The sequence below is a fragment of the Salmo salar genome, chromosome 10 (genome assembly GCF_965601325.2).
Source record: "Salmo salar chromosome 10, fSalSal1, whole genome shotgun sequence".
NCBI lineage: Eukaryota > Metazoa > Chordata > Actinopteri > Salmoniformes > Salmonidae > Salmo > Salmo salar.
Genome location: NC_138300.1, coordinates 16,277,214 through 16,296,952, shown reverse-complemented (window position 1 = coordinate 16,296,952; position 19,739 = coordinate 16,277,214). Strand labels below are relative to the sequence as shown.

At 44.0% G+C, this 19,739-nt stretch overlaps 1 protein-coding gene across 1 annotated transcript; it reads right to left on the bottom strand.

Annotated features, from left to right (window-relative positions):
• Positions 1-3,386: 3,386 nt before the first annotated feature.
• On the bottom strand, positions 3,387-14,982 carry nwd1 (NACHT and WD repeat domain containing 1). The gene is made up of 16 exons (XM_082956586.1): positions 13,433-14,982; positions 12,773-12,976; positions 12,369-12,528; positions 11,451-11,568; positions 11,111-11,275; positions 10,565-10,762; positions 10,252-10,374; positions 9,893-10,098; positions 9,444-9,707; positions 9,197-9,314; positions 7,697-7,845; positions 6,860-7,139; positions 6,219-6,595; positions 5,919-6,095; positions 5,709-5,814; positions 3,387-5,540 (listed from the first exon to the last, which is right to left on the bottom strand). Exons 1-16 carry the CDS (start codon positions 14,743-14,745, stop codon positions 5,233-5,235), a joined length of 4,266 nt encoding a protein of 1,421 aa, XP_082812712.1. The 5' UTR covers positions 14,746-14,982; the 3' UTR covers positions 3,387-5,232.
• Positions 14,983-19,739: the final 4,757 nt, after the last annotated feature.

Here is a 19,739-nt window from a genome sequence, read left to right as displayed (position 1 = left end):
AGAGGACTGAAAAGTTGATGAAAAAGGCAATCGGGATGATTTGGACTTGAAACAGGTTAATTACACTGGTTCAGTTGGTTGGAGCATGGTGCTGGCCATATAAATAGAATTACTACAATTGTGGATTTGATTTCGTTATGGGCCTCATATACAGAGTATTTGTGTATTGGTGTGTTCGGATAAAAGAGTCTGCTAAACGAAAATATTACTATATTATAACATGATCATTAATGGGGAGAGGGGCATCACATTAATCATTAATAATGTACTAATTACTAAAGAATTACAGTATGTAAATGACCTTTGGGAACAACCTTTGCTATGATAATGAAATTTGAAGAATTAGACCACAACATTACGCACTGCATACTGACAGAACAATGGACAGCGGACTGCTGAAATACTTCCTGTATTAGCTGAATCCAAGAGCAATTTAGCACAACCTACTATCATAGAACAGAATGACGGAACTGCAGTGAAGCAACTCAATCTAAACCTGGAAATGTTTAAATCAAGTTTATTCACTATAATTCATGAGTTGGCTTTGTATCAGAATCAGGGGTTTTAGAGCAAGACCGGAACAAAATCCTGCACACCCAACAGTCATGCTTACGAATGTTATATCCACGGTATTTCCACAGACAGTGTTCAACACCATGTGTGGCTATGAGGCCCAGAGTATGGAGCGGAGTTCGGCAGGGGCGAGCGTGTACACCACTGGCTGCCTGGATAAGGTTGTGTGGTAGGGGAGACAGAACCTCTTCTTAATGGGAGGATTACCGTGGTCTGCTTTGCTTAGGGGTAAGACATGGCTCAGTAGTTCACATTTGAATATGATTGAGAAAAACATGTTTAGTTTGCTTGGCTGGATATTCCAAACATAGTCGATCCCAGAGAAGTGCAGATCAGGCAAGTGCAAATCCCTTTCGAGTGCAATACAATTTAGCAGTCCAATTTAAATATATTTGTTTTTACTTGCTCTGGATGTCTTTATGCCCCAGTTAAGGCAACAGATGTCAATTTCAAGTCATTAGGAATCAACTGTATGCAGGACCATTCCCTGTGGCTCAGTTGGTAGAGCATGGTGTTTGCAACGCCAGCATGGTGTGTGCAACACCAGGGTTATGGGTTCGATTCCCACGGGGGCATGCATTCACTACTGTAAGTCACTCTGGATAAGAGTGTCTGCTAAATGACTAAAATGTAAAAAATGTAAGATGGCATATACAATTATATCATGTACATTTTTAGTGAATTGTCAGCTGCAGAGGGGCCATAAACACAATTAGATTAGCTCTCCAATAATATATTTAATCACATTTCAAGATATACAGTATAAGTTCAGTTGAGAACAAGCAGAAACACATAGGAAGCTACACAAGTCACAGAGAACAGGAAGGCAATGCTTTACATTGGAAAAGCACTGAGCTAGTGTTTTTACGGAGTCGATGAACATGTTGATTAAAACATTGCATGAAATCATGTTAGCAAAGAGGCTGGAGAAAAATAATACAGACTCCAAAAAGATATGGGAACAAGTCTTGTGTTTCTTTAAGGACACTTAAAATAATCATGACCATGAAAAAGCATATAATTTAAATATGTATTTGAGTTTTGCATGTGTGTTTTTTGTGTAATATGTTGGTTATCTTATGTTAAAGATGATATTTTTTGGGGTAAATTGTCTATACAAACAAAGAAAGGCGACGCTTTCTAAATAAACAGAAAGACGGTGCTTTCAAAAGGACTTGAAAATATGAGTGATTGTAGGCATGTTTGTAGAATGCCCATACTTATTTCTCATCACGTAGCAAGTTTTTGTGCCTTTTTCTTGCAAGCCATGTATGATCACCTTGTCATCTTGCCAGGTGTTTCCATAAAGAAGTTCCAACAGAGGGGAAAACAAGATGGTGGAAGAGAGCCTTCCTTCACTAGAGAAAGACTAGACAGTAATGTTTGGTACCCTGCTTCCTGGGACTTCAATAACAAATGAGAGGGCCCCCTCTTGGTCCATTGGAGTTGTTTAGCAACAACTTTGAACAGAAGTAGTCTGTACGCACTGTGAATCTCTGTACTTTAATGTCAAAAGGTTTAATCATTCAAAAGACATTAACCTGTTGGGGCTAGGGGGCAGTATTTTCACGGCCGGATAAAAAACGCACCCGATTTAAACTGGTTACTACTCTTGCCCAGAAACGAGAATATGCATATAATTAGTAGATTTGGATAGAAAACACTCTACAGTTTCTGAAACTGTTTGAATGGTGTCTGTGAGTAACTCATATGGCAGGCCAAAACCTGAGAAGATTCCATACAGGAAGTGCCTTGTCTGACAATTTGTTGTCCTTCTGTTGCATCTCTATCAAAAATACAGCATCTGTGCTGTAACGTGACACTTTCTAAGGCTTCCATTGGCTCTCTAAAGCCGCCAGAAAGTGGAATGGGGTGTCTGCTGTCTCTGGGCAAAGTACAGCAGCAGAGTTTGTAAGTGGTCAGCCTGGGGACAGTGAGACTGAGATGCACGTTCACGAGACTTCTCCATTTTTTTCTTTCAGCCTTTGAATGAATACAACGTTGCCCGGTTGGAATATTATCGCTATTTTATGAGAAAAATAGCATAAATATTTATTTTAAACAGCGTTTGACATGCTTCTAAGTACGGTAATGGAATATTTTGAATTTTTTTGTCACGAAATGCGCTCGCGCGTTACCCTTCGGATAGTGACCTGAACGCACGAACAAAACTGAGGTATTTGGATATAACTATGGATTATTTGGAACCAAAACAACATTTGTTGTTGAAGTAGAAGTCCTGGGAGTGCATTCTGACGAAGAACAGCAAAGGTAATCCAATTTTTCTAATAGTAATTCTGAGTTTAGTGAGCCCCAAACTTGGTGGGTGTCAAATTAGCTAGCCTGTGATGGCTGAGCTATGTACTCAGAATATTGCAAAATGTGCTTTCGCCGAAAAGCTATTTTAAAATCGGACATAGCGTTTGCATAAAGGAGTTCTCTATCTATAATTCTTAAAATAATTGTTATGTATTTTGTCAACGTTTATCATGAGTAATTTAGTAAATTCACCGGAAGTTTTCGGTGGGTATGCTAGTTCTGAACATCACATGCTAATGTAAAAAGCTGTTTTTTGATATAAATATGAACTTGATTGAACAAAACATGCATGTATTGTATAACATAATGTCCTAGGAGTGTCATCTGATGAAGATCATCAAAGGTTAGTGCTGCATTTAGCTGTGGTTTTGGTTTTTGTGACATATATGCTTGCTTTGAAAATGGCTGTGTGATTATTTTTGGCAGGGTACTCTCCTGACATAATCTAATGTTTTGCTTTCGCTGTAAAGCCTTTTTGAAATCGGACAATGTGGTTAGATTAACGAGAGTCTTGTCTTTAAAATGGTGTAAAATAGTCATATGTTTGAGAAATTGAAGTTATAGCATTTTTGAGGTATTTGTATTTTGCGCCACGCGATTCCACTGGCTGTTGACTAGGGTGGGACGCAAACGTCCCACCTAGCCCATAGAAGTTAACTATTAAATATATGATTTCCAACATCAGGAAATGTCAGATTATTTTATTTTAGCATTCTACAATATATGAACTTTTCTACACAGAGTGTACAAAACATTAGGAACACCTTCCTAATATTGAGAGACACCCCCTTTTGACCTCAGAACATCCTCAATTTGTCGGGGCATGGACTCTACAAGGTGTCGAAAGCATTCCACAGGGATGCTGGCCCATGTTGACTCCAATGCTTCCCACAGTTGTGTCAAGTTGGCTGGATGTCCTTTGGGCGGTGGACCATTCTCGATACACACAGGAAACGGTTGAGCATGAAAAAACCAGCAACGTTGCAGTTCTTGACACCCTCACACAAGTGAGCTTGGCACCTACTACCATACCCCGTTCAAAGGCAAGACAATCTTTTGTCTTGCCCATTCACCCTCAATGGCACACATACACAATCCATGTCTCAATTGTCTCAAGGCTTAAAAATCCTTATATAACCTCTCTCCTCCCCTTCATCTACACTGATTTAAGTGTGTGAAGGAACATTTTATGGTTTGTGCTTTTCTAAGAACCAATTTGACTGATTGATCGTGCCTGGGAGGTATCCTCACAATCAGTATAAGCAATTTGGCAGTATGCCCAGAACATTGCTTTGAGAATCGAAAGGGGTATCTCAGTTTCAAGGTCTTAGCTTGGTGAGAAGAAGCCTTGTGAGGTATTGGTCGGTCACATGCATGAACTAAACGTTAATGATGAATTAATTATGAATAAGCTAAATCATGCAAATATAACTAATAGAGAACTAACGGGACTGCCCCGGCAGATCTCCCGACCAACGTGTACTATGGTGCATTAAGTTGGTTGGAACCTCTCCAGCTTGCTGATAATAAAGAATGAGTAATTTAATGTTTGACTGAGTCCCTGGTGGTAATTTCCATGACAAGTGGATTTAACAAGTGTCAAGCCCTGACCATAGAGAGCCCTTGGTTCTCTATGGTGTAGTAGGTCAGGACGTGACTAGGGGGTGTTCTAGTTCAATATTTCTATGTTCAGCTGGTAATCGTTGACTCTAATTGGGGATCATATTTAGGTAGCCATTTTTCCAACCTGTGTTTGTGGGATATTGTTTATGTTGGTGCTTGTTTCACCACGTAGTGTTGCTTGTTTATTGTTTTGGTTGAAGTAGTTTCACTTTAAATAAATATGTGGAACTCAACAAACGCTGCGCCTTGGTCCGTCTCTTACAACAACCGTGACATCAATAAGGAATCACAGCTTAAACCTGGATTAACCTGGTCAGTCTATGTCATGGAAGGAGCAGGTGTTCCTAATGTTTTGTACACTCGGTGTATATGTGTGCTTTGTACAGCAACTAGCCCTTAAATGTTCTGTATATTGATGCTTTTACACATAATCACTGCATTTTGTAACAGTTTGTATATTTGTCATCTCTACGTGCCATGTGATGAACATGTGCTAATACAAATTCCTACATTTCACAGAATGTTTTATAATAAGTAATGTGCATAGCTGATTTAAAGCAAGTGAATTGAGCTGACAGACATAGCCCCTATTTTCATATAATTCAGTGTGGGAAACTGAACTCAACTTACTGTATACAGTAGCAGCACACCTTAGAACCTTATATGACGCTAGATCTCTACAATTGACACTATGTCTGTTATGTTATGTCAGTTTCCTTACAACAGTTGGCATGAGTGAGAGGGTTTGCTCTTGAGCATCAGGGCCATGAAGTTAAACTGAGCAGGATTGTACTCAGGGATCTCTGTGATGACGCTGTGAGGGCTGTCTGCACTCTTCTGCCGGGATGTGACCCTGTACTGTGCGTTGACGTTCCGGAGTGGGTTGTATTCCGGACAGACGTCATCCGGACAGCGGAAGCCTTCCTTGATGACGTAGCCCAGCTGGGAGATTGCCACGAAGCCATTCCTGTAGGTCAACATTTTGGTGACAGGAGCGTAGACGTACTGGACGAATAACAGACTCCCTGGGACAAAAAAAGGATACATAATATTTAGTGTTCATTTGTGTATACCAATATGGGTTTGATATATGGTTAGAAATAGTAGCGAGCAAAATGTATTCCTAATAGTAGTAAACAAACAATGTAAAATTCTCAAAAAAACTCAAATAGAGAAATGTTGTGAGCACATACCACTAGCAACATCCCAGACTTTAATAGTTCTATCCTGTGATCCAGTGAAGACGTGCTTGTCACTCTCAGAGAACGCTGCACAGAGAACCCCTTCAAACAAGAACCCCTGTATTTCAAAAGGTACAAACACATTTATGTCAATGAGTCAACCTGAGGTGTGTCTGAAAAATAGATTCCCCCTGACTAGACCGTTGACCTTTAACCTCTGACCTTGTACTCCATGGTGTGATCCAGCACCAGGGGGGTCAGCCCCCACAGCCTCTGCACGGCGTCCTCTGAGCCCACTAGGGCGTGCGTCCCCCAGTTGCTGGTCGTCACGCAGTTGACCCTGCTGCGGTGGCTATCCAGGGTGGCAGTTGAGGCGGACTTGAAGTCGTACATGGTGACCTTATATTAAATAAGGAGACAGGACACAATGTTAGCTTCAGCAACATCTTTACTAAGTTAAAACCAAATATCTTGACGGCCTACAGAGCATTATGGGTAACGTAGGCCAATCATGCTACAGACCTCCCCGCAAGCTGTCCCGTACAGCAGCCTACAGTCTGGGAGCAGGGCCATGGAGGAGACGGGCGAGTGGAGCAGGGAGAGGGCAAACCTCGCGGAGGGCCCCTCCACGCTGGGGAAACTGTCCCTGGTCGTGATCTCGAACAGACACACTGAGTCCTCGTAGGCCACGGCCATGTGCTTCTCCTGGCCGCCGATGGCCATGCAGCGCACCGTGGGCAGGTTCTCAGGAGGTGGGATGCACAGGGTCTCTTTGGGGAAGGCTAGGGGGTAGATGAGGACCGTGCCAGTCGTGAGGCCACAGAAGAGGAGTTTCTTGTGCTGGGCCAGCTCTAGGCAGCACACCTCAGCAGAGACGGCCATGGTGTCAGTGGAAGAGCCTGAGACAAACAGGAGAGAGATTCTCTTTAACAGACCCCCATTGTCAAATGCAAGCAATTATTCTCCATGTTGCATGTGGATATTGAAAACATACCATGAGACATGTCTGTTAGCCCCTCTAGGTTCACATTATACACTCACATTTGTAACATTATTTCTTATTCTTTCTCTATGATAAATATATCCCTATGAACTTTTGCTTGACAATTTTCACATAGTTCATATTTTTCACCCAAACATAAGGTGCACATATGCATTTTTACCTGTGTGACAATTCCATGTAATCACTTCTTTCTGGCCTACGTTTCTAACATAGTACACCGTGTCGCCATCTTTAGTGAGGGCAACCTGAGGGCATCCGGCTGGAATGCAGCCTTTGGGTCTCTGCTGAGGGTCGTTGGGTGAGGGCAGATGCCACAGCTTCAGGTAGTATGCTGAGGAGGAGGCTGAGACGACAGTGCCCTCATACAGACCCAGAGTGGTGACAGGGGCATCCATGCCAAGGAAATAGTCAAGGAGGTTTCCCGTGGTTATAGACCACACCTGTAAAAAGCAGAGCGGATCAATGTTAGCCCGGTCCCAGATCTGTTTGTGCTGTCTTGCCAAATAGTAGGTGCCAGGCGCACCGGTTTGTGTCAAGAACTGCAACGCTGCTGTGTTTTTCACGCTCAACAGTTTCCCGTGTTTATCAAGAATGATCCACCGCCCAAAGGACATCCAGCTAACTTGACACAACTATGGGAAGCATTGGCAGTGCAACTCAATATACTCAGTGTATATTTGGGGCACAATTTAGAAACTTAGGATTTCACAAGGCCACATTATCTAGGGATGTTTCACTATACCAATGACCATAGCAGTTGGCAAAAACGCACAAACAGATCTGGGATCAAGCTAAGACATTTGGTTCAAAGTTCATCATTGTGAACAAGTGACTTCTTTGAATAAGCCCAGTTTGTGACTTGCCATCTATATCATCAATATTGCCATCTATATCACTGCCATCTATTATCAATAATAATCAATAACTACATTACAGTCTAGAAACAAGTTTTATACAAGTGCATCATTTTCATGGGTACCAATAAACCAATACTGACCCGTATTGTGTGGTCCTCAGAGCCCGAGACGACCACTCTGCTGTCGCTCGACACACAGGCACACAACACCGTGTCCTCATGGTGCAGATCCAGGAAGCTCTGGACACAGTCTGACTCTCTATGGAAAAGGACCAGTGTCCTCTCACAGCCTGTAATGATATGAATATTACTGTATATAATAGTCATTTGCCAGACACTTTTACAGTTAGCACATTCAGTATATGTGGCCTAGCCTGGTCCCAGATCTGTTTGTGCTGTCTTGCTAATTCCCATAGTCAAGAAGTCAGCAAGACAGCATGAACTGATCTAGGACCAGGCTATACAGTGCATTCGTAAAGTATTCAAACCCCTGGACCTTTTCCACATTTTGTTACGTTACAGCCTTATTTTAGAATGGATGAAATATGTTTTTTTCCTCATCAATCTACACACAATACCCCATAATGACAAAGCAAAAACAGGTTTTTAGACATTTTTGCTAATTTATAAAAAAGCAGAAATACCTTATTTACATAAGTATTCAGACCCTTTGCTATGAGACTCGATTTGATCTCAGGTGCATCCTGTTTCTATTGTTCATCCTTGAGATGTTTCTACAACTTGATTGGAGTCCACCTGTGGTAAATTCAATTGATTGGACATGATTTGGAAAGGCACACACCTGTCTATATAAGGTCCCACAGCTGACAGTGCATGTCAGAGCAAAAACCAAGCCATGAGGTCGAAGGAATTGTCCGTAGAGCTCCGAGACAGGGTTGTGTCAAGGTGCAGATCTGGGGAAGGGTACCCAAACATTTCTGCAGAATTGAAGGTCCCCAAGAACACAGTGGCCTCCATCATTCTTAAATGGAAAAAGTTTGGAACCACCAAGATTCTTCCTAGAGCTGACCACCTGGCCAAGCTGAGCAATCGGGGGAGAAGGGCCTTGGTCAGTGAGATGACCAAGAACCCGATGGTCACTCTGAAAGGGCTCCTGAGTTCCTCTGTGGAAATGTGAGAACCTTTCAGAAGAACAACCATCTCTGCAACACTCCACCAATCAGGCCTTTATGGTAGAGTGGCCAGATGGAAGCCACTCCTCAGTAAAAGGCACGTTTGCCAAAAGGCACCTAAAGGACACTGACCACGAGAAACAAGATTCTCTTGTCTGATGAAACCAAGATTGAAACCTTCCAACAAGACAACGACCCTAAGCACACAGCCACACATTTTCAAACATTTCAAAAAAACTATTTTTGTTTTGTCATTATGGGGTATTGTGTGTAGATTGATGAGGGGGAAAAAACTATTTAAATCCATTTTAGAATAAGGCTTTATTGTATCAAAATGTGGAAAAAGTAAAGTAGTCTGAATACTTACCGAATGCACTGTATGTGGCCCATATGGGAATGAAACTCTACTCCAACCTGCTGAACCATAGAGACACAAAGGTAGGCTACATAGGAGGAACCCCATGAATGGCATTGACACTAAGGTCCTCCTGTACTGTAGTAATGCTACCTGCCAAAAGTATCCCTTCGTCATCTGAGGCAGAGAGGAAGGTTGCACAGACTGGAAGCGCTGTGACTGTCTGTCTCAGAGTCCACTGTGACTGTCTGCCCTGTACAGTGCTGGAAACCTACAAATGACAGATGGTCGAACAGAATGCGATGAGAAACCAATTATGCCATTACAATCAGAAATATAGTTTATCTAGCTATAGGAAATTGAATCATCCTCCTCCAGGACATGTTTCGACAATCTGTACCTGATAGAGGAAGCCCTCCTTTGATGCTATAAGTAGTCGGCCATGTTTTTGCAGTGTAAGGGTTGCCGTCAGGGTCAAACTATGTGAAGAGTTTTCCAAATGTATCTGCGCTGTCTTCTCCTCGGCGGATGGGTGGGAAAATGTGACAAGTCCTCCGTCTGAGAGGGAGACGACCATTCCGTTCAATAACCCAAGAATAATGGAGACACCGGTATCTTTGACTTGGAAGAGTAGTTCTGTTGTGTTAAGATGCCATACTTTCACCTGCAGGTAAAGCAGAAGCGTTACTTTGGTTAAATGGCAGATGATAATATTTTTGGGGAGTACATACTGTAAATATAAAAAAAGGTTGGAAACAGAATGATTGAAAAGATGCATTTGAAGGAAAATTCCTCAAAGAAAATGTATTTGATAGAAACACAATTAACCCCTTCACATGTATGTCATACTTGGCCTCCAGAGTGGGTGAAGATAAGCGCCCTCTCCTCGGACACATGGATGTGTGTGGTGGAAGGTAAGGAGTTAATGGACACCGCCTCCTGGGTACAGTACAGCTGCCTGCCACTCAGCAGGCTCCACCTCCTCAGAGTGCCGTCAGCAGCCAATGAGAGACAGTGAGCGCCGCTGGCAATCACTCTCACTGATAGCACCTTAGCTGAAGAGCATAAATAAGTAGACACACAGAGAAAGAATTTGCAAGAATAAGCAGAATGTGAATACGCTTGACAGTGATTAATTACAAACTCAAATACCTTTCCTTAGAAATACACACATGTGCACACACACACACACACACACTCGCCCTCACCTGTGTGTCCCACTAAGGTTTGGATGACCTCTAGATCATTGAGGTCCCAGGCAATCACCATCCCGTCCTCTGAGCCTGCCAGCAGGAGCCCTCTCTCTGGGCAAACATCCAGAGCTGTGACCCCTTCAGACAGACAGACAAGAAGTTGCCCTTAAGCATAGACGTAAGATCAGCTTACCCATCCCATATCCTAACTTTAACCATTGGAGATGTGAAATACAGACTGACCTTAGATCAGCATCTGGTGGCTTCGTCATCCTACTCCTGGGCTCAATTGCAATGAACAGGCATATTCTACACTATGTGTACAAACCTTTCTGGAAACCAGCAAGCGTTGTCTTTAGCGCTCCCCCTGGAGGCTGGAGGAAGGTGCACTTGGGGACCAGGATGGGGTCAGGACAGCACGAGAGCCAGTCGTGACATTGGCAGCAGAGTTGTCCTATCAGTGAAGGGTACATCTCAGCGAAGGAGTGGAGCCTGGCCAAGACCTCTGTGTAGAAGAGGGAGGGGTCTTTGGAGAGGAAACATAGCATTAGAACGGAGTGAGATGTTTGGTGAGACAGTGTGAAGAGAAGGCTCTCCTGATACAGTATCACCCAACCACTCACCCATCCAAGTATAATGTCAATGTTTCTGGTTCCAAGCCAGAGGGACTAGAATCATCAATAACCTACCCTACAGTTAGCACTCGTTCTCTTTTGATCTAGGAATTTTTTGTTGTTGTTGCATTGCTCGTAAATCTGTGAAATAGTGATCCAGCTACTTTATCTGAAACCGGGCAGATTTAAACCCAACAGAACATGCATTAACTGAACATGTAGCACTCGTCTACGATACCACCCCCCCTGACCCATCTGACCCATCTGTCCATCTAGAAAGTCCAGGGTGGGCTTGAGGAGAATGAAAGTGTCTCGGATCAGTTGAGTCTCGGGGCAGTCCATGAGCTCGGTGCAGAGGGTCAGGTCCTCAATGACACTGGCCACGCCACAGGTCAGAGTCTTACAGTACAGCCACTCACTACTGCCTGTGGGGCAAAGAGTCGCAGCTTAAAGGTAGACTTCGTAATATGACATCATCATACACAGTAAGACAACTTGCTGACATCAACAATAAGAGAATTCAAATCAGCCAAGTCTGTCTGCCAGTATTGGCTCTTCCCACCATTGACTTTTGCACTCCCTTGGGGCATGTGGCCTTACCAATGACCTCCTGGCGCAGCTCCTCCCAGAGGCCTGCGTGGAGGAGGTGGTAGGGCAGCTCCTGCAGCTTCTTGACATTTGCCACTCCTTCAGCGAACCACAGGGGCTGAGGGGGCACCTTGGCAACATGCCAGGGGAGAGAGTAGACAGGTGTACGTTAATGATTCAACACGACACAACTAACCCGCGGAAACATTTTCACTATGGAAACACGTCCGGTTAGCTTCACGGTGGTATCAAAAGCGCCGTCCATTTCATTAAGTGGAAAACATGTCCTCTTGTGCGTCTCTATCAATTTTTCTTCCTTAGCTTCAGTTCTTATTTACTGTGATATTTTTTTTTGTATTGATCTACCGGTCATCTGCCGTTTGTTCGGTGAAGTCCGTTTTAGTTGTCCAGCTTGCTGGACGTCTGACTGCAGACATTTTCGCGCGATTCTACCTGTAAAATCAGTTTGCACTTGGTTTGCAAATCATGGCCGGCACTCTGTTAAGGTGCTATGGCCTTGTTCGCATGGCGCGACAGAGGGTGGTGCGGACAGCCCAGTACATCACTGGGGCCGAGCTCCCTGCCATCCTGGACCTCTATATCAGGCGGTGTAAAAGGAAGGTCAGAAAAATTGTTAATGATTCCAGCCACTCAAGCCATAGACTGTTCTCTCTGCTTCCGCATGGCAAGCGGTACCAGTGCATCAAGTCTGACACCAACAGGCTCCTGAACAGCTTCTATCCCCCAAGCAATAAGGCTGCTAAAAAGCTAACAAAATGGCTACAAGGACTATCTGAGTTGACCCTTGTATTTTACACTGTAATGACAAGAGGAGTACACCAATTATTATTGAAAACACATCTAAGGGTTCTTTGAGGTGCTATTCTATGTCATCGTAGGAACTGAACTGAAATCCCATCATTCTGTTACCTTGCGGTCAGCGTCCAATGTGGTCGTCAGTGGAGGTAGGAGGACAGCTTTGAATCGGCCTTGGCTCCAGCTACCCAAGAAGTACTCAGCAAGGACCCTGTGTCTGTCAGCCTGCTGCTCTGACCTCTGGTACCTCTCTCGCACAGTTTCGGTCAACAGCCTATTACCATATTAAATTACACAGACAAAGTACAGGATTGGAAGTTCTGCCATAAGTAGATCAATACAAGAAGTATTGGCCGGTTTCCCGGACATGGATTAGGCCTACGACTGGACTGGAAGCATGCTCAATGGAAAATCTACATTATTAAAATAGATTTTTAGCCAAAAACATTGGCTTAATCTGGGTTTGGAACACCAGCCCCTAAACCTGTTTGGCTGAGATATATAGAGAGGATCTTTACTTGTGGTGGAAGCCGAGCACCGTGACGCCATTGGCCTGTCCCTCCACAAGGAGTTCTCCCAAGTCGTGCCTGAGGCGCACCCACAGTAGAGGGGGGAGGCGGATGAGGGAGTGGTTGGGGGGAAGCCAGTACTGGTAGACTTCAGCCAGGACATTGTTATCAAGGGACAAGATATCACGCAGCTCTGCCTCTGATAGACTACCCCTGGAGAACAGAATGAGTAATAATCATTTGGAAAAGAAATCATTATGAATAGAAGGATGGATTTTAATTTCAAACCCGAATGTATGAGCCTTTGATAAGGGGGAGAAATACGGCAGCTTTTGATCTGGGAATTTGTGATATGGATTGTCTGTAGGTTAACGTATGACTCTGGCTTGATATTCCAGTAGTCTATTGATTGAAATATCAATGTTGTATTGTCGGTTAATGCACCAGGTGTGTGTGGGTGTGTGTATGTGCGTCACAGGTGGCTGGTGGCATCTTAATTGTGGAGGACGGGCTCATAATAATGGCTGGAATGGAAATAAATGGAATCAAACACATCAAACATATGTGTTTGATACCATTCCATTCACTCCATTCCAGCTATTATGAGCCGTCCTCCCCTCACACGCCTTCTGTGGACTGTGCATCTGTGTGTGTACACGAACACTTCACCTAGCAGAAATGATATATCCCAAAGCTGCGCCGACCAGTTGCTTCCCATGCCTTTCCTCAAGGGCCTGGAGTAGCTGTGACATCACTTCCTGTGCACTGCTGCTCAGAGCCAGGTCAGTCACGGGGGTATAGGACGCCCATCGCCTGGCCATGTCCAGCAGTAGCTTCAGATGCAGAGGATTTCCACTCAGCTGAAAGCTACACAGTACCACTTCACACTGTTCTGGAGTCAGGCTTCGTTGCGCTTCCCTCATGTAGGCATTCATGATCTCTCTACCCTGGTCACATGATAGGGGTTCTACTTCAAAGAAATTTCCAGGAACCTCGACTGTTCTCCGAAGGTTAGCCAAAACTGGAGAGCCTGTATCTGTGGTGGACATCACCAAATGGACATTGGGGGGGATGTCTTTGGGTAGCCAGTGGAGTTTCTGGCCCTGGGTGGCCGAGGACAATTGGTCCAGGGAGTCTAGTATGAGAAGAAGTGTGTCTCCTCGCTCCGACACCTCAGCTAGAAGGCCATGGAAAAACCTCACCAGGTCCTCACGCGTGTGTGCTGTTATCGGGGTGGGAGGTGGCAAACTGAACACAGAGCAGATCTGGAAACAGACACTCTGGAGGACACGGCCCAGGTCGGAGCTCTCTGCCGACGTTCCCAGCAACCTGAGCACTACCACAGCCCTGGGGTCCAGGAGGCCACGCATCTCCTGTGCCAGCTTGCAGAGCAGCGTTGTCTTGCCCACACCCGGTGGCCCATGCACCACCAGGGGCGCGTGGCGGGTGTTGGTATGCTCCCACATGGCTAGGCAGATCTTCCCAAGGAGCCCCTCCCTGCCACGAAACACGCCCAAACACTTCCCGGCACTCAAAGCCATGTGGTGACTAAGCTCCTGGAGCAGCCAGCCTCTGTCCTCTTCCCCCTTCCTCTGACTTGCATCTCCTCCTCTTGCCCCATTGGTCCTCTCTGTACCAGCCTCCACTGGTGAACCAGCACCAACCCTCCTGGCAATGCGAGCCTTCGTCTGGGACACGAGTTGCTCGCAGAGGCTCTCCAGGTACTGGGCATGCTCCTTGCAGCTGGGCACGATGGCTCCCTTGCACAACTCCACACTGTGCAGGTTGAGGATGCCCGGCGAGGCAGCGAAGAGACGCGACTTGAGACCCGAGAGGAGGTCCTGAGCCTCGGTATCCAGCAGGCCATCAGCCGTCACATCCATGTACTGGGCCAGCCGCTTCGGGCCATCCTTCTTACGCAAGTGAGGTAGCTCCCGCACAAAGAGGATGGCGGAGGGTTCACTCTCGTCCCCATCTGGCATTCGCAGACCCTCTTCTATCTCATGCTCCGCCACTATGGAGGAGGGAGAACACCAGAAAATGAGTTGATTGGTTCTACAAAATGTGGATTTTCTACAATAAGTTACAGCTAATGAGCGAATAAGCTACCAAGTCATTGCGAATAAATAGTAGTTTAAGTGGAAATGTAACTAGAAAGCCACCAAGACTCAATCTAGCAACACTTGTCTACACATCACAAGGCAGAACATAACAGGTTTTTAGCTCGCTCCTATTCTAACATGACTGGTCCAAGACATTGGCAAGCTCTGACCAGATTTGAAGAACTGGTGTTTTTGTTCAACAGTTATATCCCCGTCTTCTTCAGCCTGCACTGCCGCAGTGCGTAGGAGCTGCAATAATCGAGCCTCTGTGTAGCGCCAGGAAATGACACTGTCATCTTGCAGCGGCCTTCTCTCAGGCTGAAGGTCATTGTAGTGGGGCAACAGAGTTGTGATTGGCTGAAGAACGTAGACGGGCGGAACGGCGTTGTTGTCTTTCCTGAACCATTGGTGGAGAAGCCCCACCTGGTCCTGTGGTAGCTTGGAAAGCAGCACCTCAAATTGTTTTCCTGGGAGGACACGGGGGATAGGGCGGTGGCCATACCGGTTCCCCAGCAGAGCCTTGAGAACAAGGAGACATGTCGAATCAAATGAAATCAAAACACATAACACCCTGCTGGGATTATATATTTCAAGAACCATTGAATTCAAGGAAAAGAAGAGCCAATTAACATTTGTGCAGGGTTCTCCAACTCCTGTCCTGGCGAGCTAGTAGGTGTGCAGGTTTTTGATCCAGCACAGCAGACAGCACTTACATCCCACTGGGCACACTGGTTGAATCAGCATTGTTTGCGCATCATTTCAATGGAATTACATTGAACCAACGTGGAACAAATGGGATACTGGTTTCAAATGATCAGTCTTCAGTCTGGGCCACAGTTATTTCATGTCATGGGTTAGAAGAAAAGCCTGTAGCTCTCCAGGATCGGAGTTGGACCCCTGTGCTAGAGGAACAGTATTGAACAACACTTACAATGAAACTTGGTCCTACGGATACTTTCTTGCAAGCCTCGATTTCCCGAAGACACAGTTCTGTGGTCATGTGGTCCACAGCAATTGCATCCTGGAGACCCCATCTCATATCCACAACCTTTAGGGATATAGAACTAAATACAAAAGTTCCTCCAACAACACTAATATCACACTTCTCCGAATAATGATCTCTGAATTCATATGAAATTAGAATTAATTGACATGTGTCTGATGGCGGTCCATAATGTACTGCTACTCACCTCAAACACTAAGCCCAGACTGTGACAAAAAGCTTGAAGTTCAGGATAGGTTTTGTCCAATAATGCATTCCTTTCACTGCTCATATCTGCCAACGGTCACATCAGGTCAGAAAACACACTAGGTTTGCAGTGTTACCCAAAACTAAACACAAGGCTATTCACTGAAAGATTACAAATTAGCAGGGGCACAACTTTCACTGGGGACAGGGCCCCACATTCTGAAATTGCATTTTTGTCCCCCCCAGTTTACTTGGAATGTGATACAAAACGAGGCAACGGTGTGCTTCAGGACCATGCGGACGCCTCTGAACGGTCGGTTAGGTTGTTATGTCCTCCCAACTTCTAAAACCAAAGTTGCACCCCTACAAACTAGGGATATGATTCTTTCAAAACAGATACAATGGCTGGGCCGTTGTAGTGATGATGTAGCATCTGCTAAATAAGGAATAATCACATCTCTGATAAATTCAGTTGTGGCCAAATATATTGGCACCCTTGCACTTTTCTTAAATAATTCCCTATTTCTTTTAAAATAAGTTGCCATTGAAAAAAACTGTCTCCATATCTTATTGGATTTTCAACATTGCAGAACGAATTGTATTTTTGTAAACTTAAGTTTTAATTGAGAAAATAAAGACAAATGCATGGACAAAGTTATTGGCACTCCAGAGCTTGACTTTGGTTGCACAGCCTTTGGCCTAAATAACTGCCAACCAAATGCTTTTTGGAGCTACCAATGAGCTTGCTGTACCTTTCTACTGCATATCTGCCCACTTTCAGCAGCAAAGTGCTTTAATTCTTTAATGTTTGAGGGATACCCTCCAACTGCTGTTTTCAGCCTTCACCATAAGTTATGGATGTGATACGTCTTCGAAATATGGGTGTGGCTATGATCCGTAAATTGAAAGCAGACCACTACCTGAAATCTACTTTGGATAATTTAAATAATCCATCCAAATGTTGGCAAGTAGTGAATGGTTTGGAGTGCTAAAAAGATACACAGCTATCCAAACAATTGTTGGTAGACACACAGATTGTAACTGGGAGAACCTCCACTCCGACAGCCTTAAAATCAGCATTTTCTAGATGCAGGCAGTTTATTTGAAAAGGTCAAAGGTATAATTGAGCCCCTTATGGATTTACCTGACACCCCTGTGCACTCCTTCACCAGGTTCTCCTTTTCATCCTTCTCTGTTTCAGAAGTGCGTAAAGCCCTGAAATAAATTGATAGAAAAAAAAATCCCCTGGACCTGATGATCTAGACCCCTGCTTCCTACACCTAGCTGCAGGCATCATTACTCCCCCTTAACATGTATTTTTAACCTCACGCTTGACGTTAAGGAAATCCCCAAGTTATGGAAATCTGCTTTTGTACTGCCTCTCCTGGAAGGTGGAGATCCTTCGCTACTTGACAACTATCGACCCATATCAACATTGTCTGTACTGTCTAAGGTACTGGAGTCCTTAGTAGGCAGCTGAAGGCCTACTTCCAAGAAAACATCTTAAATGGAATGCAATCAGGCTTTAGGTCTGGCCACAGCACTGATTCAGCAACATTGAAGGTTTTAAATGACATCCACTGTGCTCTTGACAAGAAGTTACATTGTTTGTCTGTCTTTACTGATTTGTCGAAGGCATTTGACACTGTGGACCATGCTGTGTTAGTGCAAAGGTTAAAATGTTGTGGAATTACTGGTCATGGTCTAGATTGGTTTATAAATTACCTATCAAATTGTACACAATGTGTAATGGCGGATGGTTGTAAATCTGAGTCCATAGAGTTGTGCTCAGGCGTTCCGCAAGGTTCTATTTTGGGCCTACTGTTGTTCATTTTGCATATCAACAACATTGGGGATCATATTGAAACAGCGGATGTTCATTTTTATGCAGATGATACTGATCTTTATTCAAGTGGTAGTAGTTTATCTTCAGCTTTTGAAAATGCCCAAAGAGCATTTAACATCATACAACAGAATCTGTATGACTTAAAGCTGGTTCTGGTTTCAGGTAAAACAAAATGCCAGGCATGTTACTAATCATGTCATTGCTACATTGGCTGGGCATACTATAGAGCAAGTCAAAGTGTACAAATATTTGGGTGTGTGGGTTGATGACAAGCTAAGCTTCACTGTTCATGTGGAGAACTTGATAAGGAAGCTCAAGCTGAGAATAGGTTTTTATTACCGGCATAAGGGTTGTTTTTCCTCTGGAGGCCAGGAAGGAGCTGGTACTATGTACATTACTGGCGGTTTTAGATTTTAGTGATGTTTTATATATATATATATATATAGGCCTCAACCACTACCCTGAGAGCACCTGATTCAGTATATCATGCGGCCCTTAGGTTCATTACAAATCAAAAACGTCTAACACATCATTGTGATCTCTACAGCGCTGTTGGCTCGTCATTGACCTTGCGTAGGCTTCAACACTGGTATACACTGATTTATAAGGCCATATTGGGTGAAATACAATTTTATCTCTGTTCTTTTTTTAAATAAATATAAATTACAGTCCCATTCTCATTTTCTTTTAACAGTACCAAGAATTAGAACAGGTCGTGGTAGAAATAGTTTTAGTTACTCAGGTCCTGGAATTCTCTTCTGAACATTAAACAAATGGAAGATCTAGTCTCGTTGGTGGAGTTTAAACACTTCATCGATGTGAATATCATAGAAGAGTGTAATTAACTTTAGGACAACTGTTTTTTAGTCAAGACATTTGTGTTTTTTTAACGTAATATGTAATTGTTGTACTGTAAGTGTGTATAGTTTTGTTTCATGTTGTGTTAGGGTATGTAAGTTGTTTTGTCTGAAGCTTTGTTCCCCCTGCTGCTATTGGACCAGGTCTCTCTTGAAAAAGAGATGTTCTCAATGAGGAAAAACCTGTATACATTTAGGTTAAAACAATAATTACAAAAATACTCATTCTGATCTGGACTCATCGATGGCCACTCCAGAGCAGTCCTGTGTTTCATAATGAACCATCCCCAGGGTGCACACATTAATAAAGACGCAGGAATGGTTCAAATAAGAGATGCTGGACTGTTCTGGACTGGCCAGATCTGAATCACAGAAGAATTTGAGCAGTTTGCTGCTGAAAAGTGGGCAAAATCGCCAGTGGAAAGGTGCAGCAAGCTCATTGACAAGAGTTTGTCTGAAGTTATCTTGGCCAAAGGCTGTGCAACCAAATACTAGCTCCAGGGATCCAATCATTTTGTCATTTCATGTCTTTATTTTCTATTTTACGTTTACAACAAAATAAAATTAGTTATGCAATGTTGAAAATCCAATAAGGTGTGGGGACCAAAGGTTTTCTTCAATTTCAACTTATTTTAGAATAGAACATTATTTACGTGCAAGCGTGCCAATATATTTGGCCGCAACTGTATTTGCCTTGTGTTATAACGCGAGGCTGAGCCCGTGTTACAATGAAAATACTGAACCCATGCCGTTATGAAAATACACCCACCTGTAAATGTGGAGCTGACAAAGACTCGGACCACGTTGGACCTGAGCTTCAGTCCTTCAGTTGACTGGCCTCTGAGCACCTCCATGAGTGCTCCTCTTGGCGATGCCATGGTCCTCCTCACCTAGCACTGTCCCAGGCTAAAACCTCCCTCTCATCTCACAATGACCCACAATAATTTCTCAGCTTCCAAAAGTAATCAGAGAAGCATGCGAG

Excerpts from the sequence above, each read along its gene's own strand:
- nwd1 (XM_082956586.1), bottom strand. The coding sequence starts at position 14,745 with ATGCCAGATGGGGACGAGAGTGAACCCTCCGCCATCCTCTTTGTGCGG. Across the intron at positions 10,375-10,564 it reads GCTTGCTGGTTTCCAGAAAG|GGGTCACAGCTCTGGATGTT; the intron begins GTTTGTACACAT and ends GTCTGTCTGAAG. Across the intron at positions 5,541-5,708 it reads AGTCTGGGATGTTGCTAGTG|GGAGTCTGTTATTCGTCCAG; the intron begins GTATGTGCTCAC and ends TTTTTGTCCCAG.